At 55.3% G+C, this 27,694-nt stretch overlaps 2 protein-coding genes across 6 annotated transcripts in view; one reads left to right on the forward strand and one right to left on the reverse strand.

Moving 5' to 3' along the window:
• The window catches only part of Foxk2 (forkhead box K2), a 61,447-nt gene extending 59,452 nt beyond the window's left edge, over positions 1-1,995 (forward strand). For both annotated transcript variants that reach the window (XM_071603179.1, XM_027922200.2), the window contains one exon: positions 819-1,995. In XM_071603179.1, coding sequence (XP_071459280.1) covers positions 819-1,015 — 197 coding nt within the window. In that variant the 3' untranslated portion in view covers positions 1,016-1,995. The remainder of the gene's footprint in view (positions 1-818) is intronic.
• On the reverse strand, positions 1,964-27,613 carry Wdr45b (WD repeat domain 45B). 4 transcript variants are annotated; one of them, XM_027922189.3, is made up of 10 exons: positions 27,448-27,613; positions 22,471-22,545; positions 16,505-16,606; positions 14,454-14,541; positions 13,574-13,668; positions 12,496-12,686; positions 11,073-11,158; positions 10,374-10,475; positions 9,828-9,949; positions 1,964-2,259 (listed from the first exon to the last, which is right to left on the reverse strand). In XM_027922189.3, exons 1-10 carry the CDS (start codon positions 27,512-27,514, stop codon positions 2,159-2,161), a joined length of 1,029 nt encoding a protein of 342 aa, XP_027777990.1. In that variant the 5' UTR covers positions 27,515-27,613; the 3' UTR covers positions 1,964-2,158. The 4 variants fall into 4 exon arrangements, with proteins under 4 accessions (XP_027777990.1, XP_027777989.1, XP_071459281.1 ...); XM_027922188.3 differs by lacking the exon at positions 1,964-2,259 and adding an exon at positions 8,384-9,616; XM_027922190.3 differs by lacking the exon at positions 1,964-2,259 and adding an exon at positions 9,623-9,718.
• Between the last annotated feature and the right edge of the window lie 81 nt (positions 27,614-27,694).

A 27,694-nucleotide genomic window follows, 5' to 3' on the forward strand; every position in this document is an offset into this window, starting at 1 on the left:
AAGATAGACCTACACGCTGGCATTTATTTGCTATCCAAAATCAGTATTCAAAGTGCTGCTTGGGTCGTGTTGTGAGGGGTCCATGAGTGCACGTTTGCATGTGGTAGATCACTGGCTAGCATGCCTTTACCTTTTTGTACTTTGGTTGATGGTTTTGCTGAGCTGGTGTCACGTCATCCTAGGTGCAGATGGCTATTGTGTTCCTCAGAGCATGAGTTCTGGCCAGGTGTGAGCCACAGTCTATTGGCTAGGTCAACAGCAGGCTTGCCACTGCGTTGGACAAGGTGTCTTCAAACAGATGGGTGCAAAACTAGAGAACCTGTTAATTGATGTGATGAACCCTGTGGCTAGGGGTGCCACAGCAGGTGTGTGCATCTGCCCTGAAGCTGTCACGGCTCCAGTGGACTCTGTCCTGCAGACTGTTAGGGGACTGTCCAGGGTGCCTTTTCTGCCCTGGGGGCAGTGAGTTAGACCACTAGTCCAACTCAGATGGGAAGGTGGACCTCGTGAGCCTGTGCTGCTCCTCTGGGCACAGCACAGCCCTGCCCCTGGTGACTTGGTGGAATGTCCCAGCCACAGCACTGTTCCTGAGCCCGACGACAGTGCTGAGGGACAGGTGGAGCTCCTTAGAAAACCTGCACGTGCTGCAGCGGAGGCCTATAGGCAGGCACAGGCCAGCGGGAGGCAGTGTTTCTCCGGCTTTGGGTCGGCCCTTGGGTGTCCTTGGCAGGGGGGGGGCAGTGTCTGGGGGCGGGGCCGGGGCGGGGCTGGGGGCGGGGCCGGGGCGGGGCCGGGCTCTGACGCGCTGCTCCTTTCAGCCTCAGCGAGCCCTCTGCACATGCTGGCCACCCACGCGTCGGCGTCCGCGTCCCTGCCCACGAAGCGCCAGAATGGCGACCAGGCCGAGCAGCCGGAGCTGAAGCGGATCAAGACGGAAGACGGCGAGGGCTTCGTCATCGCCCTGAGTGTGGATGCGCCACCCGCAGCCGTGAGGGAAAAGGGCGTCCAGAACTAGCGCGGGGGCCGTCCTCGCCCCGCAGCTCCCAAAGGAGGCGCCGCCCGGGCCGACCCGGCCCGCCCCGGCCCGCCCCGGCCCCACCCGGCCCGACCCGGCCCGGCGGCCTTAACACTCCCGGGCTGCGCGCCTCGAGCCAGCCCCCGGTGAGGACCAGCGGACTTGGCGGCCGCCCGCGCGGAGCCGAGCGGTGAACTGGACCCGGCCCCCGGCCCCCGCCGGCGCCGCCCCGAGTGTCCCTCCCGCCGACTCTGTCCCTGCGTACTGTCCCGCCTCCGTGAAGAGAGCAGGCGGGAGAGGCCCGCGGGAGGCCGCCGCCGAGAAGGTCCCGTGTCATCACCATAACATTATTTATTTAAATGTAGTTATTTTGGTATTTAATTTTTTTTTAAAGAGGAAAAGAACCTGTATTTTCCTGGTGGAATGAAATGGCAGAAGGTGTTTCCAGGCGATTCGACGTCATCCGCACGAAGACCACACCGGCGGCGCCCCGCTGCGGGGGACGGTCCCCTCCCAAGGCCCACCTCGCACCGGGACCGGCCGCCAGGCCTTCGGGAGGTGGCGCCGCCTCTGCTCCAGGACTGAGGAAGGGCCCGTGCACGGCCGCCCTCGGCCTCCCGCCCACCGCCCCCCGCTGCCCAGCAGCTCCGCAGCGTCCCGCTCTGCAGAAGTCTCTGGCCTCTGCCAACCTCCAGCTCCCTCAGGGACTGCAGCCTGCAGCAGCTCTGCCCTGAGCCAGACCGGCGCAGGCGAGCCCCGGCCCCAGCCGCCGGCCTTCGTCCTGGCAGGATCACAGCCAGTGAAGGCAGCAGTGTCCCACGTGGGCCTGCTGTGCTGGGCGCCCCGGAGGAGAGGGACAGTCTCTTAAGTAAGTCCAGACTTCTGTCCTAGGAAGTAGAGTGGTGATCTGTGTGCAAAGATTGAAATTTTTAAAAAGTACCAAGTTCCTAAAATTCAATAAAATATTTTTATTAATTTTAGTTGAATGGTGCATGGTCTTCTTGTGAAAGCACCAGAGGTGCGGCTGGCAGGGCGGGGGCTTGCAGGCTCCTGGCCCTGGGGTGGCAGCTGTGCTGCTGTGGCTTCTGCAGGCAGCCCTCATCCTGGGGAAGGCCGGCACTGGTCTGCAGCCCGTTGAGCAGGTCAGCCTTCCTGAAGGTGCTGGTGCTGCCCACTTGCCACGTGCTGTCCTTCACTGGAGCCTGGGCACACATCACACTCTGGGCTCCCCTGGAACAGGGTTCCTGGAAGGTGCAAGGTTCATGTTGGTACAGTTCCACCAGGGAAATAGGACAGTCCGTCGTGCTGCCCAGGGGTCCTGTGCTTACTATGGGGCAGCCCCCACTTTCAGGACACTAGGACCGGTGAATGCTGCCCTCCCAGCAGTTGCCTGGCCTCTGGGGCCGTGCTGTTCAGGGACCCGGAACACAAGGCGGGAGTAGGCCTTGGGACAGTGCCACTGCAGCTGCGGGGCCTGTGGAGATGGCAGGGGAGCCCAGCAGATAGGAAGACTGGGCCAGACATTAAAGCCAGGAGCAGCAGTGGAGGGGTGAAGTGCTGGGACCAGGAGTGGGAAAGTGGGGCACAGGGCCCGAGGAGCAGAGCTCTGCCACGCTCCCCATCTTCCCCTTCTATCTACTCTGGCCCCAAGCAGGACCCAGGCACAGGAGTGGGAAGACACGGGGAGGTCAAGACCTGAGCCTCTGGCCTGGAAGACTGATGGCGGCCAGGGTGAAGGCTAGTCAGAATGATGCCAGGAGCCACCACAGCAAAACACCCAGGGCCCGGGCAGGTGGGCCCAGGAAGAACCACAGCAGGACTCCATGGAGTGGAGCTGCCTGCCAAAGACCACGTCTCCAGGCTGCACGCAGGGCCTCCAGGGTGCCAGACGCAGCCAGCATCTCAGTTCCACAGGGAAAACAGGACAGCTGCAGCTCGACCCAGACGTTGCAAGGCCAGAAAACACAGCAGACAAACTGATCACACTCCATTGAGCCAGTGCTCTAGAAGTGGGTCAGAAGCCACAGAACTTGAGAACAACAATTGGATGAAAAGCATTTGGAAACAGGGCTGGGGAAATAGCTCAGTTGGTAGAGTGCTGGCCTCACATGCACAAGGCCCTGGGTTCAATCCCCAGCACCAACAAAGAAGAAAAAAAAGTGGAAATACAAGTGATCATGCTGCAGGGACCTGGGTGTCTGTCATTTGCCATAGATCCCAAGCAAAAGGAGAAGGATGTGGCTGCACCTGTCATCCCTGCAGCTGAGGAGGCTGAGGCAGGAGGATACAAGTTCAAGGCCAGCCTCAGAAACTTAGTGAGACCCTGTTTCAAAATTGAGAAAGGGCTGGGGATGTTGCTCAGTGGTTTAAGCACCTCTGGGTTCAATCCCAGTACCCTCTACGCAAAGTAAAAACAATTTTTAAAAGACACCAAAATTCACAAAACTCAGTGAACCCCAGAGAGGATAAACCCAAAGCCTTGAAAGCAGCCAGAAAACTTTCTCAGGCCCTGGGGCAAAGGTTCCCGCGACCAGGGCGACCAGGGCGACCAGGGCGAGGGAAGCTGCCCAAGGATTGAACGTTGGGACGCAGGACACAGGTGGAGCAAAGGCACTTGAAGGAGAGTCACCAGCAGGGAGCTGTGCTACCAGGGGTGCCACTAGAGTCCTGCAGAGGCCCCAAGCCCAACTGGAACCTGAGGAGAAGTGAGGACACAGGAGGTGACTGGGCAAATAGGACAGCCTAGTTTTTCCTCTTAATTTCTTCAGAGCAGGTGACCTTCAGAGCATGTGACCTTCAGAGCAGGTGACCTTCAGAGCAGGCCGAGCAGGCCTCCAGGGTTCCCGGTCTTTGCTGCAGTGTGTCCTTGCACAGTGCCTTCAGAGACCAGACCCCCGGTGGAGACCTCATGGGTGGAGACCTCATGGGCGTCTTCAGTCCTCTGGGGTCTGTCGCCAGGCAGCACCTCAGCATGACCTGTCATCGCACAGGAGCAGCACCCGCAGCCAGGCGCGAGCCACCTGGGAGAGCGGCCTCAATCCTGCCAGCCTGTCTGCTTGGTGAGTCCTGTCTTGAGGTGAAGAGGGCAGGGAGGCAGTGCTCGTAATGTCTGAGGGTCAGTGTCCAGCGTGGCCCAGCATGTCTCAGTACCATTCACTGCAGAGCCACAGCCACAGGCCACAGCCATGCGCCACCAGAGGAGGGCAAATGTGGTCACCATATTCAGGGGTGCTGTTCAGCACAGGAGGAACGAGGCCATGGCACCCCACGCAAAGACCCTCAGCACCATGACGCGTGGACGCAATGTGCGGGTGGTCTCACTGGGGCATTCACAGCAGTAGGGGCCCTGAGCCAGCTAGGAAGGCCCAGGAGGAGGCTGCTGGGGGCCAAGTCTGGAGGGGCCAAGGCTCACTCGGGGTTTTGAAGCAACCAGGCAGCTCTGTCTGAACATGCATGTTGGGGTGGTCTCTGTGTCCCCTTAAGCAACTGGGGAGATGCTCTAGGTGCTCTGGGACACAGGGTCATTTAGGAAAGCAACAGGTCCAGAAGTGAAGGTACCTCTCATGTCACTCTCATGCTCACACAACAGACCTCAGGACCTTGGGACAAGCAATGGCTACACGGGATGGCACCAAGGGAAGAGCAGCCGGATGTGAGAGGTGCCTGCCAGGCTGGTGGGCTGGACCATTCCCAGAGATGCTCTGACCAGACCCTGGGCCCTGTGAAATGGACCATAGCTGTCACCAGGTTGGGCTGAGGTCACAGGGAGAAGGGAGGCCCCGACCATGTGTCTTCCTAAGAGGACCTTTAAGTCAGCACCCCTCTGGACACTGGATAGGCCTACAGCAGACTTCCAGCAGGCAGGGCCCACCTGCCGTCTGTAAAGGGAGACCTAGAAGCTGGGCGTGGCAGCACATGCCTGTGGTCCCAGGGCCCAGGAGGCCATTGCCCACAACCTCACCCACCAACACCCACCTCAGCCACCATCATCCGCCTTCCACCCACCATCACCCACCTCACCCACCATCATCCGCCTTCCACCCACTGTCGGTTCCTACCCCTGCTCAATTGCTGAACTACATCTCCAGCTCTTTTTATTTTCTTATTGTGAATCAGGGTCTCACTAAGTTGCCCAAGCTGACCTCAAATTTGTGATCCCCCTGTCTCAGGCTTCTGGTTTATAGGTGTGCCCCAGTGTGCCTGGCTCAAAATAAGCATTTTAAGATTGAGATAATTCCTTCTTTGAAGATAGAAAAGCCCTTTTTTTTTTTTTTTGGCCTGTGCATGGGAGGCAAGCACTCTACCTACTGAGCTGTACCCCCAGCCCCTGAAGTTAGAAGAGTAATTTGCTCTTGGTCTTAAACTTTTAAAATAAAAACTAAATTCTGTTCAAATCAGTGATCTGACCTGATCAACCGTCCACCTGTCATCCAATGAGCTGGCCTAACCACAAAGCTGACCTCATCAGGGCTCTCCCTCCTGCCTGCTGGGCCAGGGCTTCTGTGGTCACAAGCTCTGATAGGAACAAACAGCCAGCTCAGTGGAGCCTCTCATGGTGACACTGGTGTGTACTCGGAGCAGGGGGCCGGAAATGGCAGCGAGAATCTGAGCCTTTGTGCAGACTGGGAAATAGAAGCCCAAGGTCACTGGCTCTTCGGGGGTCACACCCACTGCGGAGGTGACTAGGACGTCCGCTTCCCAGTGTCTGGCAGACCCTCCCCTTCACCTGCCCCAGAGGCTCAGGTTCTGCCAGAGCCCAGCTCAGCAGGGGGATGCAGGTCAGGCACCTACTGGTGACCCCACAAGCTTCTGCGGTCCACAGGTGGCATCTCCCTTGGCACTGCCAGGCACCTGTACCAAGCACACCTCTGCCCCTGCGATGCAGCGCATGTCTGCATCTGGAGGAGGCTGCATGCAGCAGACGTCCTTGAACCAATGCCCACAGCACAGAAGCTCCAGTGCCCAGCATGAACCACATCCATGTGCAGGCGCCCAGAGCCCCAAAGCCAGGTAGTGCCCACACCCACAGAACATGGGAAACAGGCCATCGCCACCCAGCCTGGGCCCAACAGGCTGCCCCAGCGTCCTCTGTGCCAGCCCTGCCCTCCATTCCACAGGCCACGGAACCATCTGCTGTGTCCACGCCACAGCTGGAGTCACAGAGACAGGCACAAGTGGCCGTCGGAGTAGACGAATACGAGAGAACGCTCAAGATCAAGCATCCCCGAGCACCAGGACCAGTGTAAGCCACACGTGGCTGTGAGAGGCAGGGCACAGGCTTTGCGGGTGGTGGACCTACACCAGGGTACCACCAACAGCAGGTGGCGTGCGTCACAGTGCTCTGTAGCCAGAGTGTGGAGCCTGCCTTTCCTGGGGCAGCTGGGGTAGGAACATGAATCGTCCAGGGGGCGTCCAGTCTGATGAAGCCCCCACAATCGAGGCGGAGCCAGCCACATACCCCAGGTCCCTCCTGTCCAGCAGAACACAGGAAACGGGAGAGGAGGTGTGGCTTCTTCCCACCTCAAAGCAGCTGCGTGTCAGAAGGGTGCAGCGTGGACAGGCCCTGCCAGCCTCTGGACTGACCCCAGGGGCGAGCTCAGCCCCCAAGGCACCTGACAGCTGACCATCCCCACATTTCCAGTGTTTTGAGCTGCTATTCTAGATGAAAGGCCACCTGACAGCAACAGCTGCCCTCTGGTCCACCAAGGCTTCTGGAGCAGCCAGTGTTCCCCAGGCAGCCCCACCCACTGCCACTGGCTCTCAGTACTTTCACAGAAAACAGCTGATGATGATGATGATGATGATGATGGGTCAGGGCTCCAGGTGAGGAGGTGGCAAATGCATACTGAACTCAAAGCCCTCAGGCCCAGCAATTCCAGTCCCTTTGCTCCAAAGACATAACCAGACTGGCCTGGGAGCCTGTCTGTGTGGCCTCCGTTTCTACGTCGTCTGGTGCAGCACAAGGCACCAACACGCACATCGCTCACAGTCTGAGACATAAGGAAGTAGGACCCGGTGCTGCCTGGGATTTGGCAGCGGTGCAACGTCCTCTGCTCCATCTGCTCTTCTCTGCTCCACGGGGATCTTGGTCGTTCAGTTGTAGTTCTTTCCGATCCATTGAAGAGATTTGGGTACAAGCTCCAAGATGTGGCAATCAAATGCCTCTTGCAGGGAGCTGCAGAATGGGGAGGGCCATCCTGTACCGGAGCTTGGTTTGGCTACAGAAAGGAAACACCAGTGACAACCTGTGGCCACGGGAGGCTGCAAGAGCCCACGCCATGGCCAAAGTAGAGGGAGGTGGGAGGCAGAGGCCAGGGTCCACAAGGCTGCCCCACACAGCAGGGTGCTCTGCAGGTACCCTTCCACAGCATGGGGGCCCTGGGTTTCTGGGAAGGGCTGAGGACCAGGGAGGCTGGAGGATGCCGGGTAAGTGTCCTCCACGCCACAGGCCTGCAGAGCCTGGAGGACAGCCACACCTGCAAGAAGGAAGAGGGAGCACAGGCTTTTGGAATCCCTGAGGACTGTATCTTGGTCGGGGCCCAGTACAGGAGATGCTTGATGGAGGCTGGAGGTGGCCCAACAGTGTGCAGACCTCTGCTGCTCTGAGCAAATCCATGGAGCTTCAACAGACCAAGGTGCAGGGACACTAACTCCTAGAGGTCAAGCACATGTAGTACTGAACCCTTCCAGGCCTTGCCTGCCATCCAGGGAGACGGTGGAAAGGGACGAAGTGCCAGGACACACCTGAGCCCCTTGTGAGGGCTGAGCCGACACCATCTCATGCTGAGGGAGCAACTGGGACTGCAGGAGACCAGCCCAGCAACCACAGCCTCAGCGGTCAGGGCCTTCAGGGCCAGCCAGCCACGTCCTCAACGCCAGTAGCACCTGCTGTGTCCCCACCACACAGCACAGCCTGTGCCCCAATAGCAGGTCTGCAGCCCACCCCGCTCCCACCCAGTGAGAAAACCCCGTAAGCACATCTGCTTTAACTTCAGCACCCTAGACTGCATCTGGGGAAGTGGCCACCACAACTCCTCCTGCCTTGCCCAGTAAAACAGGCTCCACCCTTTGCACCAGCATGGCCCTGGACAGCAGCCTTGGTGCCTCTGAAAGGGAGGCCACAGCAGGCCCCATGGGGATAGAGGTGCAGAAGAATGGGCATTACTGTCCCCGCCTCTGCTCTCCAAGGTAGGACTGATGATGCTCCTGTAGCACTTGGCCTCTGCCCATGAACTGTTAGGGGCCATGCACACACTGCAGGTGAGCAGGGTGGCCCAGAGACACCCCCCTCCTCGGAGACGTCCCTAACCCTAACCAGAAGAGGATGTAGGACTCCCCAGCGCACTGCTCCATGCTGTAGAGGTGGAGTACGACAAAATTAGTCACTTTTATTTAATGAAACAGTACAAATATGTGTGCAAAATTAAAGTTCATGATTAAATACACACAGGTAACATGCATACTTGACATGGAACTCACAGACAGCAGACCACACAACAGCAAAGGAAACGGCAAAACTGAGAACTTGCCACTACACAGATTTTAAAAGTTTGCAACCTGAAATGAAAATCACAGAAGAAAGCTTCTCTAACAGGAATTTACGAAAATTAAACACGTAGCTCAACAGCATGGACAATGTGGAGCCCATGACCTAGCGCAGTCACCAAGTGTTAAAAATGGCAAGAGCCTTCGGCTCCCAGAAGGTTAGTGTGCAGCTACTCACAAGTGCTGGGGAGGGAGGGTGGTGGAGAGGGAAGTGGGCAGGAGGGGCAGAGGCATCTCCCTCCACGCCGGGCAGGACCGGCAGGGCTGCTGCCCACAGCAGTGGCGCTCTCCTCCATGACCAACCTTCAGACACTGTGCTCGCTGCTCTGTACCCACAGATGGTGGGGAAGCGCCACAGCACCCCCATAAGGACAGGGCTCTGGTGGGTGGACACAGCTCTGTGCTGGAGGGTAGTGTTAGCCTCGTCCTAATGGCTCCAACAGGGTGGGGACAGCCACTTGAGGCCCAGAGCAGGCTGTGCTCCCAAGAGACACGTGTCCAGGTGCCAGGACTGCAGGTGCGGGCTCCAGGTGGTGTTGCACTGCTGACTTATTCACTTGTCTGCTTCTCCGAAAAACAGTGGGTTTGTGGCAGGAACAAACCTCCTTGTGCCCATTCTTGGCAGCCCTGTCCCTAGGCTGGGATGGAGCCCACCAGTAGAGGATGTGCTGGAGCTACTAGCTAAGGTGGCAGCTGAGCTAAAGGGTAGTGGCTGGCAGGCAAGCATGGGCTGCCCAGAGCCACCGAGTGTCCAGGTGTGGTGATGAGCATTCTCTTTAAGTCGGGTAATGGGAGACCTTTCTCAGGAAGGCAGAGAACCACATATGGCTTCGAGACTGAGGTCCTGGGCAATCCCTCCAGCCCCGTTCCCATGAGGCTCTGGGGCACTGGCACCAGCCCCAGGAGACCGGGGACGCTGGGCGGCAAGCACAGCCTGCTCACGGTGAAGTCACAGTTTGTCATCGGTCATTTCCAGGAACTGCGCATACACGTCCCGGATGCACTCGCCCTTGGGGTTGAACAGGAACTTGTAGTAGCTGCCGTCGGCACAGATTGCTGGGACAGAAGGAGACCCTTTCACTCACAGCCCCTCCCAGGAGTGGAGAGCAGCAGCAGGCCGAGCCCTGGCTGTTCTGGACACATGCCTGTCCCCTGCTGCTGCAGGACAAGGGCTGTGGGTGAGCTCCTGGGAAAACCCCGGGCAACCCCACAGAAGGAGAAGGGGCTCCAGGCCCTGGAGCTGCCTCCCCCAGGAAGGGCCACTTACCAATGACCGCATTCGGCTCTGTTCCAAAGGCACAAATGCATGGAGAGCCTGAGGGGACCTGAAACTTGGAGAAACTCCATTTGGAACTGAAGTATTTGGGGAGGAAACTGGCTGATGCCAAACTGCGAGGACAAGAAGACAGAGGGGCGGTCGCATTACTAGGTGAAGCGATGCAGAAGGGCTGCCAGCTTTCCCAGAAGGCTGCCAACAATACCCAGACCCTCTCCCTGGCACGGTTTTGGACCTACACTTCTTTAAATTCTATTTTCTTTAACAAAATCTCTGAGTCCTTAGAAATGGTCTTATAATAAAACTAGATGCTCTTGCTATGAAAGGCACAGACTCTGTTGCGGTCAAATTAACCCGAAGAGTGCCATCACAATGCTCAGGACGAGGGCCTAAGCCAGCGCCAGGCTGGCACAGGGCCAAGGGCAGCTTTGGACATGGCCTCATAAACCCCAAGGAGATGATGAGGTGATTTCCCCCAGCTCTGTGCGCACTCCAGCCCTTAACTCCAGGCCCCCCTGCAGCCTTCCCCTAACCCACCTGGACTGTTTATTCCGCTTTGGGTCTTCAGCTGCAAAAATGTGCACTGTGCCATGGTCACTGGACACACAGATGAGAGAAGCATCCTGATTGAAGTTGATGCTACGAAGGAAAACAGAAAAGCTGGGTTTCTGAAGATGCAGGAAAGACCAGAGACCCAACCTGCACAGCATGCTTGCTGGCCTGCACCCCGGAGACCTCAACATCCCTACACCTGAGGTGCAGTGTTAAGAAGCACCCTGCCTGTTTGTAGGCCCATGGCTTTCACCATGGAACCTGATCTAGAGGGTCAAAGCCCCAGTGCCAGGGAGGGCAAGGGCTGCCTGAGGTGCCCCAGTGCTGGCTCCACTGGCATGGCATGGAGACAGTCTGCCCCTGGGGGACAGTGTCAGGCACCAGGCAGGCACTGGCCACATGGCCTCTGTCCTGAGAGCAGGCAGACAGGAGAGGCTCCTACACCCAGCACCAGAACCCGTGGTGCCGGGGGCAGCCCAGGGTCAGGCTAACAGGCTGCAGTGATCCGAGCCCCTGCTGGGAAACACGCAGGAACAACTGGAGCAGAGGCGAGGGTTCCATTTTTGTGCACACTTCCCACAATAAAAAGCTGAAAGATCTGGAACCCAACACCCTCAAAGCCTACGCCTCTGCCCAGGCATGCCCAGCCTAGCTCTCCTGCAGGCGAGGAGCCAGTGTCCTCACCAGTAGATGTTAGCTGCTTGGGATCCTCTTCGCAGCTCCTGGATCAGGTGCCCTGATGAAGTATCAAATATTCTTATAAGGGTCCCCTTTGAAAAACAGCGAAGTGTTTCATTATCAACAATTCACAGGTCCAGTTAGTTTCTGAAATGATAGTTCACAAGCCCACACACCCCTCTCCCAAATCCTCCCATGAGGCCCACAACTGTCTGTCCCTCTACCTGTGGCTCGCTGAGAACAGACTGGTGCTGCTGGGTCCCACAGCAGCAGGGCAGAGCTCAGGACAAGGCTGTGGAGATTGGCCCACACACCCCTTTCCCTGGCCAATCCCACACAAACACCAGCCAGGGCGTCCCCACTGCTCCCAGACCCACACAGTCACTCCCACAGGCAACAGAAAAGTGGCTACTTGACCCACTGAGGATGAGCCACAGAAGGGAAGGCCCTTCCCCAGAGAGACAACACCCAGACCTGGGTGACAAGAAAAGACGGGCCACAAAGGAGGAGGACGGTGTTCGTGCATTCATGCCATGTCATGTGCTACTGATGTAACATTTGGAAGAGTGACATGTGAAATCGACAGGGCCTATCCTGGCGCATGTGGTCTTACCCCAGGCTCCAGCCACGGCAGCATTTGCCACGTGGCCAGGGTGGAACAGAGCCATGCACTGACCCGCAGATGGACAGTCACTGGTTCATGCTCTCACCCATTAACAGCTTCCAACTCCCAAAGGTGAACCTACACTTGCAGTTTTAGATGAAAACTGGAATAAAAAGGTATGGATCTTCTCTTCAAAAACTCTGAATTAACAAGCTAAAGGAAGTGTAAGAACCCAGATTTTAAACTATTTAAAAAAATAAGTACCTGTTCATCACAGGCAAGCTGAGGAATCACACAGTCAACACTCTAAAATGTGGGTGGTGGTATTCACTAAGGACACCTTCTCAGGCAGGTGGGAAAAGGGGTCCCAGGCAGTCCCCAGGTTGCCAAGGCCTCTGCACAGAAACTGAGTGGCTCTGGGAGGCTGTGCCACTGACACGGACACTGTGCCCAATAATAAGAAATAGGGTGGGTATGGCTGTTTTATTGTGTGGGGGTGGTGCAACTACTATTGAGTAGAATCCCCAGGCCTCTTTAAGATGGGGTCCCACTAATTGCCCCAGGCTGGCCTGGAACTTGTGATCCCCTTTGTCTCAGCCTCCAGAGTTGCTGGGATTGGTGTCGTGGCCACCATGCCTGGCAGGATTGTTGTTTAAGTATTTTTATTGTGTTTTCAACATTTGGAGGATGTGTGAAATCACAGCCTCAGCCCCGTCACATGACAAGACCAGTCCGTGGAAGGGCCACTTGGGCAGCTGGCAGAGGAGGGTTCTGCAGAGGCTGCCGCTCCATAAGCACCACCAACAAGGAGACCCACACACTTACTTTTTCAGACGCAGTTGCAATTCTTGTGCCCTGCAGGTTGAGAGCAATGCAACTCAGGACACCCTCATGTGCGGGGATGTCCACAGGTGGCTTCTCAGTGCTGGCCAGGTCCACGAGCTGCACATGGCCAGTGTGGGTGCCAGGGAAGGCCAGGAGGGAGTTATTACTGTTGGGACACAGGACACAGAGGCCTAATGGAGACAGAAAAAAACATCAAGAGATGACAACCAGCCAAAGCCTGACTTCTCACAGCCAAAACCTACTTTCCAAAACCTTGGGGAAAAACAAGAGCTCTGCACGGGTTCTTCAAGGGCACACTCCTACAGATGGCTGGCTAATGGGCATCAGGGCCAAAAGCACCCCCATAAGGTAACCATGTGCTCCACAGTTCGTTAAGGCACGCATCCTGCCCGCTGGTCTCTTGCAGGGCCACCTCGTGAGAATGCAAGACAAAGGCACAAGAGGAGGCATGAACAATGGCAGGGGAGCCCCACACACAGCAGAGGCTTCAGACCCCGTGGGTGATCCATATCACCAGCCCCTGGCCCCAACTAAGGGCCCATGCCAGCACCACACAGCGAAGCCTCCGCAGACATGCTGACATGGACAGCTGCAAGGAAACTTGCTGCCCAGAGAGCAGCCAGAGCTTCTTTTCCTCAGACAGCACTGAGGCCAGAGGACTGCTACCTATGTCAAGACTTGCTTTAAAGCTCAGGAAATGGAGGAAGAGCGGTACTGGCACAGGACAGAAGCACAGGCTGCTGGAAGGAGAAAGCACCCACTGCTGGGGAGCCCAGGGCATCAGGCCTGCCTGCGCAGCACAGCAAGACCCCACACCAAAAAACACCCAGGGGGAAAGCTTGAGCATCGTAAAGATGTGAGGATGATACCATGAATAATCTAGTCTGTACAATGACCTCTGATGCAGAAGAAAAGGAAGGAAAGGCTGAGGCCAGCATTCCAAGGACAGGATAGAAGTCGGCTCTGGCTGAGAGCTGATGCCAGCAGAGGGGCTGCAGGGCACGTCCCAGCTGTGGCACAGAACCACTCCCCACTCACCTCACACGTAGAGCCTCACCTTTAGGGTTATAGCAGGTTTCAAAGACGTGCAGCTGGTGGGGATTGTGCGTGAAGGTGAACACCTTAATCATGGAGTCCAGGACCACCACGATCCTGCAAGATACACGCACTCAGATCCTCTCCTCAGAAAGGGAGATGGGCATCTTGTGATTTCTGAAACTCAAACACTGGATGTGCCACGGGAGAGGCCTGGGCTGCAGCCCCCTACGTGGTGCCCAGAAGTCAGCAATAAAGGCCACACTCCACTGAGCAGCCCCTTCACCTGACAGAGGCTGGCCTCCGAGGTGTCCTTACCCACACCTCACCCAGGGCAAGAGTCTCTCGCCCATCTTGACAATCAGGAAAATCTCGCAAGGGGAAAGGTCTTTGAGCCAATCAAGCATTTCGTTGTGAAGGGCTTTTAAATAGTGACCTTACTAGAAATAACCAGCCCAAATGGAATGCAGGTCACCACCCCTGTCCTGCCCCTACAGGTGGAATGGAAACCGCGCAGTGCGCTGGTCACGTGGAACCAAGACAAGTGCAAAGGAAGCTCCATACCACCTGGGCGGAGGGCAGGCCCTCTGCAGCCCAGCAAGTGAGAGTCCAACCCCAGAGCTCCCAGGGCTCCTCCACCCTCCACCAGGAACATACTTTAGAGGCACCCTGTGAGGCTGCAGCTCTGACTGCCCAGGGGGGCAGGTCCTAAAGGTCACCGTCCCCAAGGCCAGAAGCCAGTCCATTCCCCACCTTCCCCCAGGAACACAAGTGACTCTTCTGGTACACTTGCTGGGCACCAACAGCAGCTATCGCTTCTTCACTGCATCCTTCCCTAAACATTTCCCTCCCTGGACAGAAAAGCGCCTTAGCCACCTGCTTGAAGGTGTTTGGGAACCCACCGGTCTCGCCGCAGCTTGACAGCCTTGACTTCGGTGGAGAACTCTATCTCAATGACAGTCTTCTTCTTCAGGTCGTCCCAGATCATCACTGAAACCAGAAGGACAAGGGCCCCTGGTGGGCAGCCCCCCCCACCTGCCCTCCCCCAGCCAGCACTTGGCCCTGGGACTTGCCCCAGACCCTGCTGCTCCCCACCCCTTCCTCTTGCAGGACACACTCTGCCAGCCCTTCCTGCCTGGTCACCTCAGGCAGACACCACCTCCCTGGCTCCACTGCCTGAGCCAAAAAGCACACCTGATCACAGCAGCTGAGTGCAAAAGTGCTGAGGAAGAGTAGGGGGCAGGAGAGGGAAAGAGGACACTGAATGCTACAGTGCTGAGACAGCCCCTGAGAGGGAGGGAGAGAAGGGCGCAGGAGAGGGAAAGAGGACACCGAGTGCTATAGTGCTGAGATAGCCTGCATCCAAAGAAAGAGGGGCTTCTATAATCCCAGCAACTTGGGAGGCTGAGGCAGGAGGATCACAAGTTCAAGGCAACACAGCAAGACCTTGTCTCAAAATAAAAAGGGTTGGGGGAGATATTTGCCTAGCATGGGTAAGGCCCTGGATTTGATCCCTCTTAGAAAGTGAGGAGGAAGGAACAAGAGAGGAAGGAGGGAGAGGTGGGGGAGAAAGGGGAAGGGAATGTTTCTGTTTCATAGAGCAAGCAAGACTGTTCATCCTTTGGGGTGCCCTGCTCTTCTCCAGGGCAGAACTTCTCGGGACTGAGCCTGCTCACACGTACCCGCTGCTGGCAGCCACTCTGCACGGGGCTTCAGCCCAACAGAGCACCACCTTAAACCGGGGAGTCCTTCCAACAGCCTTTGGGCCAAGACTCATTCTTTCACTCTTTTTCCTACCAGCAACCCCTTTCCACTTTATTTCTCTGTTCCTAATTCCCAAACAAAAGCAAAAGGCTCAGGGCTAACCTCCGCAGTGCAGATTCCACTCCTGCTGAGGACAGAGAGCCTGTGCGGGAGATGATGGCAGTCACTAAGGACCCCACCCTGTCCACACAGCCCTTCTTTTGTGTTTCTTCCTTTTGGTGCTGGGGTTGGAACCCATGGCCTTGCTAACATCAAGCATATATTCTACCCCTGAGCTGCACGCCAGCCCCAACATCCCTCTCTCTGCTCTTCCAACAGGACTGGAATACTCCCAGTGTCAGGGTCACAGCCAGACCCCAGCTCACCCACTCCTTGGTGGGGCACCTATGCTCTGTCCCTCCCAACTGCTCCTCTTTCCTGCCTCCCTCACCACCCTCTCCCTCTGGAAGAGGTCACCACTGGTTCCACCCCACAGTCCCGTGATGCCACCACTGGACCTTCCTGCTACCAGATAAGTGGCCTTCCCTGGCCCACGCTCCCTGCTCTGCTGACACTGGTCAGAGTTGCACCTGCTTCCCTCTCCCCACCTGCTGTGAAGGGTGGCCCCTGGCCTGCAGTGTCTCCCCAGCCCATTTCCCACACTGCTTCTAGACGAGGTCTTCCTCCACACAGACTGTGTGGTGCCTCTTCCTGGGTACACCTCAACTGGCATTCCAGGCCCTGAGGCCCATCCTCTCTACCCTGTACCTCAACCTCCTGTCTGGGTCTCATTCTTCTTAAGACCTCTTTTTCAACCCAGAGCAAGAAGAGTTGGCTTATGGGCAGTGTCCACAGTGGTGGAGGGCAAAGTTCTCCACGCCTCCATCAAAAAAGGGCCAGACCTCCCCATGCAGCCTCTTCCACAGTGCTGCATACATGCCCAGGCATACATGCCTCATGCTCCTCTGTGGCTGTGGAAGGGGAGTGCTGCTCACACTCTGGTTCACAATGAACCCATGACACTCCTGGCACCAACTCAGGATGCAACACACCTCCACCTGCCCCAGCACTGAGGGCAGTCCTCCACACCACCATTCCTCCTAGAGGCTCTTCCAGCCTCACAGGACCACCAGGGAAGGCCAAACAGGCCCCGGACCACAGACTGCAGCGCTGTGCACAAAGCGAGCTCTTAAGAGGCTAACGACCTTACCTTTGTTGGGAGGGTATTTTGGCTTTTTTCCACCACCAACTAAAGCTAAATAGTTGCAGCGAAATAACATTTCCACATGGCCAACTCCTCCTTCTAAAAATTCTGAAATGACAATTTCAAGAAGACAATTGTAGTAAATTAATGTGTGTTTCACAATTAAAACAGTTCAAGTCAAGCCTTATAAAGCTCAGCATTTCATTTTCAGGTGGCAGTTCACACCCAAACATGTCACACACAAGAAAGGTGATGGCGAGGAGCCAGAGTAGGTATCTGGCTCTGTCCAGCCCGTGGCACACCCACAATCACACCTCAAGATGCCATAGAGCTCTCAGGGAGTAGCCTCCACCTGTCCACCCCACTAGGCCCCAAGTTCTCAACTGCTCATGAATTACATCGAACACTTGACTTCCGGGTGTCCCTGAAAACCCACGGCAGGTGCCCAAGGCTCTCAGGGAAGCAGGTGAGGACTGCCCGCCCGACTCTCAGGTCTATGCCATGACCTGGAGCTCAAGACAGCACGGACAAGCCGAGAAAACGGGAAACCAAAACATGGGAAGTCAGGATGTCAACCTACTCAGACTTCCCTCTCCAGTCTCAGGTACACAGGGAGTTGAGAGCACTCTGCTCACTCCAGGAGATTTACACCTGAGGCCAGGCAGCATCCTAAGCAGAAGCAAACAGCGCTGCCCATGGTGCAGACAACTTTCCACACAGACAAGTGACCAGTCATCTGACATGTTAGGCAACCTCAGAGTAACTCTGGCTTTAACAGGAGGTGGCCACGGTGCCCACCCAAGTGGTTACAGCAGCTCTTCCTCCTCTGGGCCAGGAGTGGTTCTGACCTGTGAAAGCCTGCAGCTCCTTCCCTGCAGGAGGGACACAACCCTCCTCCTTAAGTTAGCTCACCACACAACAGGAAACGGGCTGCCAGCTGGTGTGCAGTTCCACCTGTGCACGCCTATAGGGATGGCCCAATGGCTATTGCCACAACTAAGGAAGGGCTCTTGATGCCCTCTGCAGCTCAGAGGCTGTACATGCAAAGGGGAGGACAACCTGGACTTTCCCCCACACTACACATACACGTGCACTAAAAAACGCACTGAAGACCTACAAGAAAGACCCCAAGCTATAATTCTCCTGTAGAAGAGAATTTGGCAATGATTTCCTGGCTATGACATCACAAATAAGACAGATGGGACAATATCCAACTTAGTATTTGAAATCATTTATCTATAAGAGGTTAATACTCAGAATACATGAAGAACTCTTACAACAAAAATCAAGTAACTCAATCATTTTCCAAAATCATTGTGCAAACTACCCAGAAGGGGTTGGGCTGGGGCTCCGTGCAGAGCGCTTGCCTGGCATGTGTGAAGCACTGGGTTCCGTTCTCAGCATGGCATAAAAGTAGTGAAATAAAGGTCCACTGACAACCAAAAAATATCAACAAAAAACATGCCAACAAGCACATGAAGACACGCAACCATGAGGCATCAGAAGCACACACATGGCACCTAGAAAATTCTCACCTCCTGCCCACCAGCACGGTAGCCATCAGAAAAAGCCGGCAGCGCCAAGGGCTGGGGAGCACCCGCAGACCCTGGCACCTTGTGTGTTGGTAGTGCAGCTGCTCTGGGGAACCTCCAAAACTAAAAATGGAACCATCCCAAGATCCAGCAATCCCACTCCTGGGTATATATCCAAAAAACCACCACCACCACCAAATCTGAGAGCAGGGTCTCACAGAGACTCGTATACCCATGTTCAAGTGTCCACTGACCAATGCAGTGTAGACACACGACAACATCACTCACCTTGAAATGGAAGGCAGCTGTGGCACCTGCTGCCACACAGACAAGCACTGAGGGCCCCCTGCGGAGCCAGGCCACAGGCACAAAATGCCTGACTAGTGCTGCAGACGGCTCTTACATTAAGCTTCCACAATTGTCCAAGTCAGTGGGACACAAAGAAGAGGGTGGTCAGCAGTGGCTACAGAGGTGGTGGGCAACTGATTAAAAGTACAGAGTTGCAGTTGCAGTTTTGCAATCACCTTGCGGAAAATTCTAGTGGTGTGTTGAACACAATGTAAATGTAGCAACACTGATCTCGGTACACTGAAGAAGGGTTAAGATGGGGGCTGGGGCTGTAGTTCAGCGGAAGAGCGCTTGCCTAGCATGTGTGAGGCACTGGGTTCAATTCTCAGCACCACATATAATAAATAAAGATCCATCAACAACTGAAAAATATTTTTAAAAAGAATGGTTAATATGGTAAATTTTATGATTTAACCACAGTCCAAAAAGTAACATGCAGTATGCAAGAACTCCTGTGCCCGGGGTCTCAGAAGTGAAACTGCATCCCCATGCAGGCCCCTGGGCTTCAGAAAGCCGTGTGAGCAGCCCAGGTGTAGCCAGGCACTCCTCAGATGCACCCAGTGTCTGCACTATGCCCACAGAACCTCACCACCGCTCCCCTTAGCAGGACACGACTCCAGCCCTCAGCAAAGCAAAGCTCCCTCTGGAAGCGTGACCCTGGCACTATCAGACTACGACTTGCAGACAGCACTGAGGTGCCCCGAGAAGGAGGGAGATTTCTGCCACAGGCACATTAAATCCTACACAAAAGCAATTTCAAAGTTTTAAACAATTTTCTCTAAGCCTTTAACAACAACAAAAGTCTATGTATTTTATTACCTATTAAAATACACAAGGGCTAGGCTGTAGCTCAATGGAAGAGCACTTGCCTAGCACATGTGAGTCCCTGGGTTTGACCCTCAGCAGCATATAGAAATAAAAAATAAATAGAACAAAGGTATTGTGAAAAAAAAATGTTTAAAAAAATACACAAATATTCTGTTTACCTGTATGCTTGTTGCTAGCAGATTAAAGCAATCTAGAAAAATATCATGAAGTCATAAAGCCTTAGGAGCTAAATGCGAGACCTGGGAAGGTACAGGGGACACACCTGTGGTCACAGCTACCGGGGGATGTGGGAGACCTCGAGTTCAAAGCCATCTGGGCCACTGAGCAAGACCCATCTCAAGAAAAAAAAAAAGGAGGCAGACTCCACATCCAGAAGAGTCAGAGAAGCCTTCCAGCCAGTCCCTCCTGCAGCCCATGCAGAGTGAGAGGGTCCCGTAAGGAAGTGTGGGCTTGGCGTGGGCCCTCTTGTATGCCCATGCAACTGCTGGGTGAAATGCTTTGTCCAAATGTACCGTTCTCAAACACCACCAACTCAAGCAGCCCCTCCCTGGGCCCCCGAGGCCACAGGCGAGAAGCAGTGCTGCTGGCAGCTGAGCTGCCTCCAGAGCAGACTTACTGCAGGTGTGCAGAAGACCTGGCTGGGCCTCTCAGAACTTCCCAACTGCAAGACCAAGAAACCCAAGGGGCTTCCCTCACTATTAGCTTCCTGTTCCTGCCAAGTGGCAATTTCATGGCTTCCTCACCCATAACCAGACGGAGGACAGACTGCTGCAACAGGGTGAGGAGAGCTTCCTTCCTCACCATCCTGGAGCAAACCACAGGAACAAAGCAGGAACTGGGCAAACCTGCTCTTCTTTGAAGTTGCCAAAATGTCACAGCAAAACAGCCCACAAGTGTCAAGGGGACCTTCCTGGGACGCCCTCTGGGGTCTCTCTCAGCAGCTGGAGGGTAAGCATGCCCCCGCCCCACCCCCACAGGTGCTGATCCTCCAAGCCTGCCTAGCCACAGGGGAGGGCGGGCACTGTGCAAGGTCATGACCATGGTAGAACTGACTGGAACTGGTGAGTCTCAGATTCTTCTTGTCTAATGTACAAGAAATTCTGGTTTACTGTAAACAGTCCATCAGTTAGGAAGCAGTTGTTAACCGCTTGACTGAATCGCTAACAGTTTGATAACAATGTGCACAACTCATCTTTAAGCTTGGGGTCAACTTGGTAAAGAGCACCTGAGATTTGCAGGTACAGCTGCTCTATAAGGTTTCACAGTGACTCCTTCCTCTGCAGGAGCAAAGCTGCCAACTCACTATACCACCCACAGAGAGCAGACACAAGGGCACCAGCAGGTGAGTACTATAAGTGGCAGCCCTCATTGGTCCACTGACCGACCGAGCAGCAGCACCCTAACCTTTGGCTTTGCTTTTCCTGGTTTCTGTTACCTGTGACCAACTGAAGTCTAAAACCATCAAATGAAAAATTCCAGAAATAAACAATTCCTAAGTTTCAAGCTGCTCTGAGAAGTGTGACCAAACCTCACGCCATCCTGGCCCACCCCGGACCAATCACCCCTAGTCCAGCATAGCCACAGGGCACAACCTCCCGCCCCCTACTCACTGGACAGCACCCAGACAGCAGAGCTCTTCTGCTCCAGGAACCCCTGGTTCTCTTACAGACCCAAAGTCAAGAGTGGGGAGGCCAGCAATCCAATATGCCAAAGGGGCCACAACACTCCTCCTTAAGTGAAAGGCAAACATTTTAACCTCAAAGAAAGAAAAAATTGCATGCCAAGATCGCTGAGTTCTGCAACAGCTCACAGTTGTCAACCCCTCCTGGGCCTGATTTATAAACTTAATCTTCCTGTTGTGTGAAAAGGGAAAAAATCTCCATCTGCACAGCATTCATCATCCCTTCAGTTTTCAGGTGTCTGCCTCTGGGTCAGGGACTGCAGCAATGGTTAAGCTGCTGCCAGTCTGATAACACCAGCACATTCAGCCTCTTCATTTAGCCTGCAGACCAGGACTGACGTATGTTCACATGTTCCAATCCACCATTTTTACAGTAACCCTAAAAGGTAGGCATCACTACTATCCTCCCTTTACATATGGAGAAACCGAGGCCCAAAGAAGTTGCAAAATTTGTCCAAGATCACACAGCAACTGGGAAGGCAGCAAAACCAAGATTAGAATCTGCTAGTATGACAGATTCAGCCTGAGTCCGACACTACATGTCATGCTACTTTTCCACAGTGAATTATGATTATGAACTTCAGCTTAAAAATTAAACTCCAAGATGTATAGGACTACCTGGATGGTGCATGTGCCAGATACATGCCTGTAATCCCAGCAGCTCAGGAGACTGAGACAGGAGGATCACAAATTCAAAGCCAGCCTTGAAATGTCAAGGTGCTAAGCAACTAAGTGAGACCCTGTCTCTAAATACAAGAGAGGGCTGGGGATGTGGCTCAGTGGTTGAGTACCCCCGAGTTCAACCCCTGGTACCCCAAAAAATAAAAAAATAAATGGATGGTGTATGAGATTTCATTTGAAAACGGGCTCTGTGGCTTTGAGAGCTCTAAAAACCCTGACGCAGGATGCTGTTGAATGGACACTAGCACCTTAGTGTTCCTCTTGAGAATTCTCGAGGCCAGTTCTGGAAGAATTCTATCCTACTCCTGCAGGAAGAGGCTGCTGCTTGATCCAGTAGCTATCTAAGATCTGTCCAGCAGCAAGGACAGTCTCCCAGCAGGTACAGACCAGGGAACACCACGTATTTGAGAAACCTGCAGGAAGGGAAACCAATCTGAAGAAGCCCTACCCGCAGAGCTGACCTCCCTGCCTGACGATGGGAAGAGCACCACTATATTTCACCAGCACAATTCCTGACTCCAGCTCTGGAAAACTCCTGTTTCATGAAAGCAGAGTAAGACACTGAAACAAGTGAACAGCAGCAACCACAACTCATTACAAGTAACACTGGGCGCTAAGTCCCTCACCCTGTGAGTTCCCTACAGCATCATCTCCAGCATGAAGAAAGTGAAAGTGACCTGCCCAAATATACCTTGCTCTTCCAAAGAGCTCACACCTTGATAATCTAACACAGTAGGTAGCAGAGCTCACAGAAGAAAGACTGTCCCAGTTTACAAAGGGCCCAAACCCTTCTGACCTGTCAGAAACCACTGCCCTATAGCCATGGCATCTCTCCCAGGTGTGAGACAAGGTAGACACTGAGTATGGCTAGGGAAGCCCAGAAGTGTCTGCTACTCTCTTACCTTGTTTCTCTTTCTCTTTCAGTGGATCAGTATTATAGACTCGGAATCCGTTTTCCATCCCACATGCAAAGCATCCTAAAGCAGGAAAGGTAAAAGGGACATATTAATCCTGAGGCCTATCATGGGTAAAAGCCAGGGCTTGGAGAAACTGGCATCCTCAACCAGCAACCTGCCACAGGCCACGCCAGTCTCCCTGGCCTCCCCTCCATGAACACATCATGCTGTGACAGGCATTGTGCTGGGTCCCAGAGGGGCAGCAGCCAACAAAAATGTTCACCTCTGGAGGAAGACAGGCACAAAGCGCGCTATCCGAGCCAGTGTGAAGGCACTGGGTTAGGGGAAGAGCAGGTGCTGGGCAGAGGACAGTCTTACATGGCTGGGATGGGGACAGAACGAGGGTTGCTCCCCGCCACCTACAGAATGACCTCCTGGAGGGAAGTCTGGAAGTCCCCCACACAATCTCTAAGTTACATCCAAGTGCTTAATGGCCAAATAAAAGGTGCTGCCATAAACTGGACAGGCACTCAGACCTCCAAAGGACACTGTGCTGGCTCCTGTGGCCCGAGGCAATACCCTGGCAGGGTCTTGAGGAAGGAAGGGTCTCAGCGCAGGGTTGGGCAACATCCAACTGGTTGAAGCAAAACTTAAGCCAGGAGAGAAAAAAACCAACCCTCCAAATTTTTTTCACAAGAGCTGCTGCAAAGTCTAGTTCCTGCACCAGTGGTTTGAAAGCCAGGGCAAAGGCCTCTCCAATGCACCTCTCCAGCTCTAGAACCACACAGCTGTTCTGCCAGCCACCCTTCCAAATGGGAAAAGCACACCAAGTCACTGACAAATCCAAGGAACCATGACAGCTACCTGAGCAGCTGCAGAGCACACCTGCACTGAACTCATGCTCTGAACTATAGTTTCCTTGGGCTAGATCTGAAACTCACTTGGAAGTGCTATGATATTGCCTCAAACTCTGCCAGGTCACAACACCCTTTTTATGCTACTGGAATCACCTAATCCAGATAGAGGAAGCAGAGCTCTCCTTGCTGGAAAATACAGAAAACAAAAGTTGAAATTTCTTATTTTTTTCCTTTCTCACTATTACTTTTTTTTTTTTTGGGGGGGGGGGGGTACCAGAGATTGAACTCAGGGGCACTCAACTACTGAAGCCACATCCCCAGCTCTATTTTCTATTTTACTTAGAGACAGGGTCTCACTGAGGTGCTTTGTTCTTCAGGTTGCTGAGGCTGGCTTTGAACACGTGATCCTCTTGCCTCAGCCTCCTAAGCCGCTGAGACTACAGGCTTGTGCCGCTGCATCCAGCTTCATTATTTCTTCTTTTTCAAGTTTTAAACCTGTGATTTCTCTTCATGAGAACACATATAATTCTGATCGAAGCCTTATATAAAAATATATAAGCCAGGTCTGGGGCTGTGTTTAAGTGGTAGAGTGTGTTTAGCACATGGGAGGGACTGGGTTCAATCCTCAGCACCACATAAAAAAAATAAATAAAGTTTAAAAAAAAAAAAAAATCTCAGGACCTGAGCATGGTGGTGCATGCCTGTAATCCCAGTGGCTTGTGAGGCTAAGGCAGAAGGATCATGAGTTCAAAGCCAGCCTCAAAAGTGAGGCTGTAGCTCAGTGGTAGAGCACTTGCCTGACACATGTGAGGTACTGGGTTTGCTCTTCAGCACCACATAAAAATAAACAAATAAAATAAAGGCATGCTGTCCATCTATAACTACAAAAAAAAAAATTAAAAGCAAAAAATGTAAGGCAACTCAGTGAGACCCTGTCTCTAAATAAAATAGAAAAATAGGGCTAGGGATGTGACTCAGTGGTTGAGTGCCCCTAAGTTCAATCCCCCATATGCCCTCCCCTCCAAAAATGCTCTGAAAACAATGTGTGTGTGTGTGTGTATCACCCTGATAAATCCACAAGCAAAAGGTAGACAAACAAAAACACCAAAGAGGATATTCACAGGGTAAAAAGATATAAAAAATCAGGAAAATGCAGATAAGACTGCACAACTGGATCTACTGCACACCAGCCAGAATGGTGGAAAACACCCAGTGTGAGCCAGCTAAGACCTGCTAGTAGAGGAAAACTGTTGGCGCTATGATAGCAGAGCATTCTGTGCACGGGAATATGGGAGTATACCCCCTGTAGCAATATGAACATATGCTCACTAAAAGATACATATTTTAGAATAATCACAGTGGCACTTTATACTTCTGGAGACCAAATGCCTGCTGATGACAAAATGGATAAATGTGATCTATTCCCACAGAGGACCACTACATATCAAAGAGAAGCATCCACAACTACACTCAACTCAATGTGAAGATTTAAAAAAAGCCTTTATAAACGATGTTGGATAAAAGTCAGAAACAGCAATAGCATTTACCTAGCAGGTACAAGGCCCTGGGTTCCATCCCCAACACCACAAAACAACAACAACAAAAAAAATAGAAACAAGTTTGGCAGCAGGCAAAACTGACCTATGCTGCCAGAAGTCAGGTGGGCACCTGGGCAGCTGTGGCAAGGAGCACTGACAGGTGTACTCAGCCTTGTAACCTATGCTGGCCACAGGTGGGCTTGGCTTGGAAAATGCCAGGCCCAACACCTGACTTGCACTCTGCATGCATAATATATTTCAATAAAAAGAAGGTACTACAAAGGTACTCAAAAGTTGGAAACCACTCTCTAATGAGGCCGTCCACAGTGCTCTCTTGAAACACTTTTTTACAGGGAAACTCTCCACCCAAAGGCTGGGGCCAGGACACACCTCTGCCACTGCTGCCAGAGCCAAGAAGCCTAACTGGGCAAGAGCATTGGAAACACTGCAAGGGCCTCTTCCAGCCGCGTCCACAACGTCTATTCTAAACAGCTTCCCCATGATAACATTTAGGAGGTGAGGCAAAGAAAACCATCCCAGAGACCCCTGCTGCATGGGCGGGTGCTGGGGGCCACCTTCCCTGGGACTGCAGTTGCACCGAGGCCAGCTGTAGAGTTCCTCCCAACCCACCAACCAAAGGGAAAACTAGTGGGGTCAGCATTTTCTGGATGGACCCACATCAGGTGAGAACACACACCCAGCAGAGATCATGGCCTCACAGGAATCATCCATCAAGCAGTGTCCCCCCCCCCGCCCCCCCAACAATCTCCACGGTGCCTAAGATCCTGTTGGGCCCAGGAAGCCTCAGCCACCTGCCCAAGTCCTCAGAGGCCCAGGAGAAGGGCACTGATGGGGTCTCCAAATGGGCAGGGATCCAGTTGGGAGTCTCGGGGTCAGGATAGTGGAGATCAGACCGGCAGAGGATGAGGGAGCCGTCTCAGGCAGGAAGGAAAAGGTCCGGGGCAGGCTGAGGGTCTCGGGAAGGAAGGATCCGGGGCAGGCGGGGGATCTCGAGGAACAAAGGGTCCGGGGCAGGCCGGGGGTCTCGGGCAGGAAGGGTCCGGGGCAGGCCGGGGTCTCGAGGAACGAAGGGTCCGGGGCAGGCCAGGGTCTCGAGCAGGAAGGGTCTGAGGCAGGCCAGGGTCTCGAGCAGGAAGGGTCCGGAGCAGGCCGGGGTCTCGGGCAGGAAGGGTCTGAGGCAGGCCGGGGTCTCGAGCAGGAAGGGTCCGGGGCAGGCCGGGGTCTCGAGGAACGAAGGGTCCGGGGCAGGCCAGGGTCTCGGGCAGGAAGGGTCTGAGGCAGGCCAGGGTCTCGAGCAGGAAGGGTCCGGGGCAGGCCGGGGTCTCGAGGAACGAAGGGTCCGGGGCAGGCCAGGGTCTCGGGCAGGAAGGGTCTGAGGCAGGCCAGGGTCTCGAGCAGGAAGGGTCCGGAGCAGGCCGGGGTCTCGGGCAGGAAGGGTCTGAGGCAGGCCGGGGTCTCGAGCAGGAAAGGTCCGGGGCAGGTGGGGGGGGTCTTGAGGAACGAAGGGTCTGGGGCAGGCCGGGGTCTCGGGCAGGAAGGGTCCGGGGCAGGCCGGGGTCTCGGGCAGGAAGGGTCCGGGGCAGGCCGGGGTCTCGGGCAGGAAGGGTCCGGGGCAGGCCGGGGTCTCGGGCAGGAAGGGTCTGAGGCAGGAAGGGTCCGGGGCAGGCCGGCGTCTCGGGCAGGAAGGGTCCGGGGCAGGCCGGGGTCTCGGGCAGGAAGGGTCCGGGGCAGGCCGGGGTCTCGGGCAGGAAGGGTCCGGGGCAGGCCGGGGTCTCGGGCAGGAAGGGTCTGAGGCAGGAAGGGTTTGAGGCAGGCCGGGGATCTCGGGCAGGAAGGGTTTGAGGCAGGCCGGGGATCTCGGGCAGGAAGGGTTTGAGGCAGGCCGGGGTCTCGAGGAACGAAGGGTCCGGGGCAGGCCGGGGTCTCGGGCAGGAAGGGTCGGGGGCAGGCCGGGGTCTCGGGCAGGAAGGGTCTGAGGCAGGCCGGGGTCTGGAGCAGGAAAGGTCCGGGGCAGGTGGGGGGGGGGTCTTGAGGAACGAAGGGTCTGGGGCAGGCCGGGGTCTCGGGCAGGAAGGGTCCGGGGCAGGCCGGGGTCTCGGGCAGGAAGGGTCTGAGGCAGGAAGGGTCCGGGGCAGGCCGGCGTCTCGGGCAGGAAGGGTCCGGGGCAGGCCGGGGTCTCGGGCAGGAAGGGTCTGAGGCAGGAAGGGTCCGGGGCAGGCCGGCGTCTCGGGCAGGAAGGGTCCGGGGCAGGCCGGCGTCTCGGGCAGGAAGGGTCCGGGGCAGGCCGGGGTCTCGGGCAGGAAGGGTCTGAGGCAGGCCGGGGATCTCGGGCAGGAAGGGTTTGAGGCAGGCCGGGGTCTCGAGGAACGAAGGGTCCGGGGCAGGCCGGGGTCTCGGGCAGGAAGGGTCGGGGGCAGGCCGGGGTCTCGGGCAGGAAGGGTCCGGGGCAGGCCGGGGTCTCAAGGAACGAAGGGTGCGGGGCAGGGCCAAGGGCAGAGACAGAGGCAGAAGCAGCAACAGAGGTGGGGCCCGGGCGCGAGGCGGGGGCAGCGCCGGCCGCGCCTCACCGTGGTCCTGGTTGAAACCGGCGTACAGTAGCCCGTTGCCATGCGGGTTACAAGGCAGGAGGTTCATGGCGCCGCCGCAAGGTCCACCGCTCCTCAGCGCCGCATGCCCCGCAGACGCCCGACGGTCGGTCTTGACCGGCGGCACGGAGGCCGCCGCGACCGGAAGCGAGAGGCAGAGGCGTAGGGCGACCGCGCCAGCGAGCGTGCCAGCGTGCGTGCGTGCGTGTGCGTGCGCAAACAGGCAGAT

Source organism: Marmota flaviventris, chromosome 17, assembly GCF_047511675.1.
Source record: "Marmota flaviventris isolate mMarFla1 chromosome 17, mMarFla1.hap1, whole genome shotgun sequence".
NCBI lineage: Eukaryota > Metazoa > Chordata > Mammalia > Rodentia > Sciuridae > Marmota > Marmota flaviventris.

Excerpts from the sequence above, each read along its gene's own strand:
- Wdr45b (XM_027922188.3), bottom strand. The coding sequence starts at position 27,514 with ATGAACCTCCTGCCTTGTAACCCGCATGGCAACGGGCTACTGTACGCC. Across the intron at positions 22,546-27,447 it reads CGGTTTCAACCAGGACCACG|GATGCTTTGCATGTGGGATG; the intron begins GTGAGGCGCGGC and ends TTCCTGCTTTAG. Across the intron at positions 16,607-22,470 it reads GAAAGAGAAAGAGAAACAAG|AATTTTTAGAAGGAGGAGTT; the intron begins GTAAGAGAGTAG and ends TTGTCATTTCAG.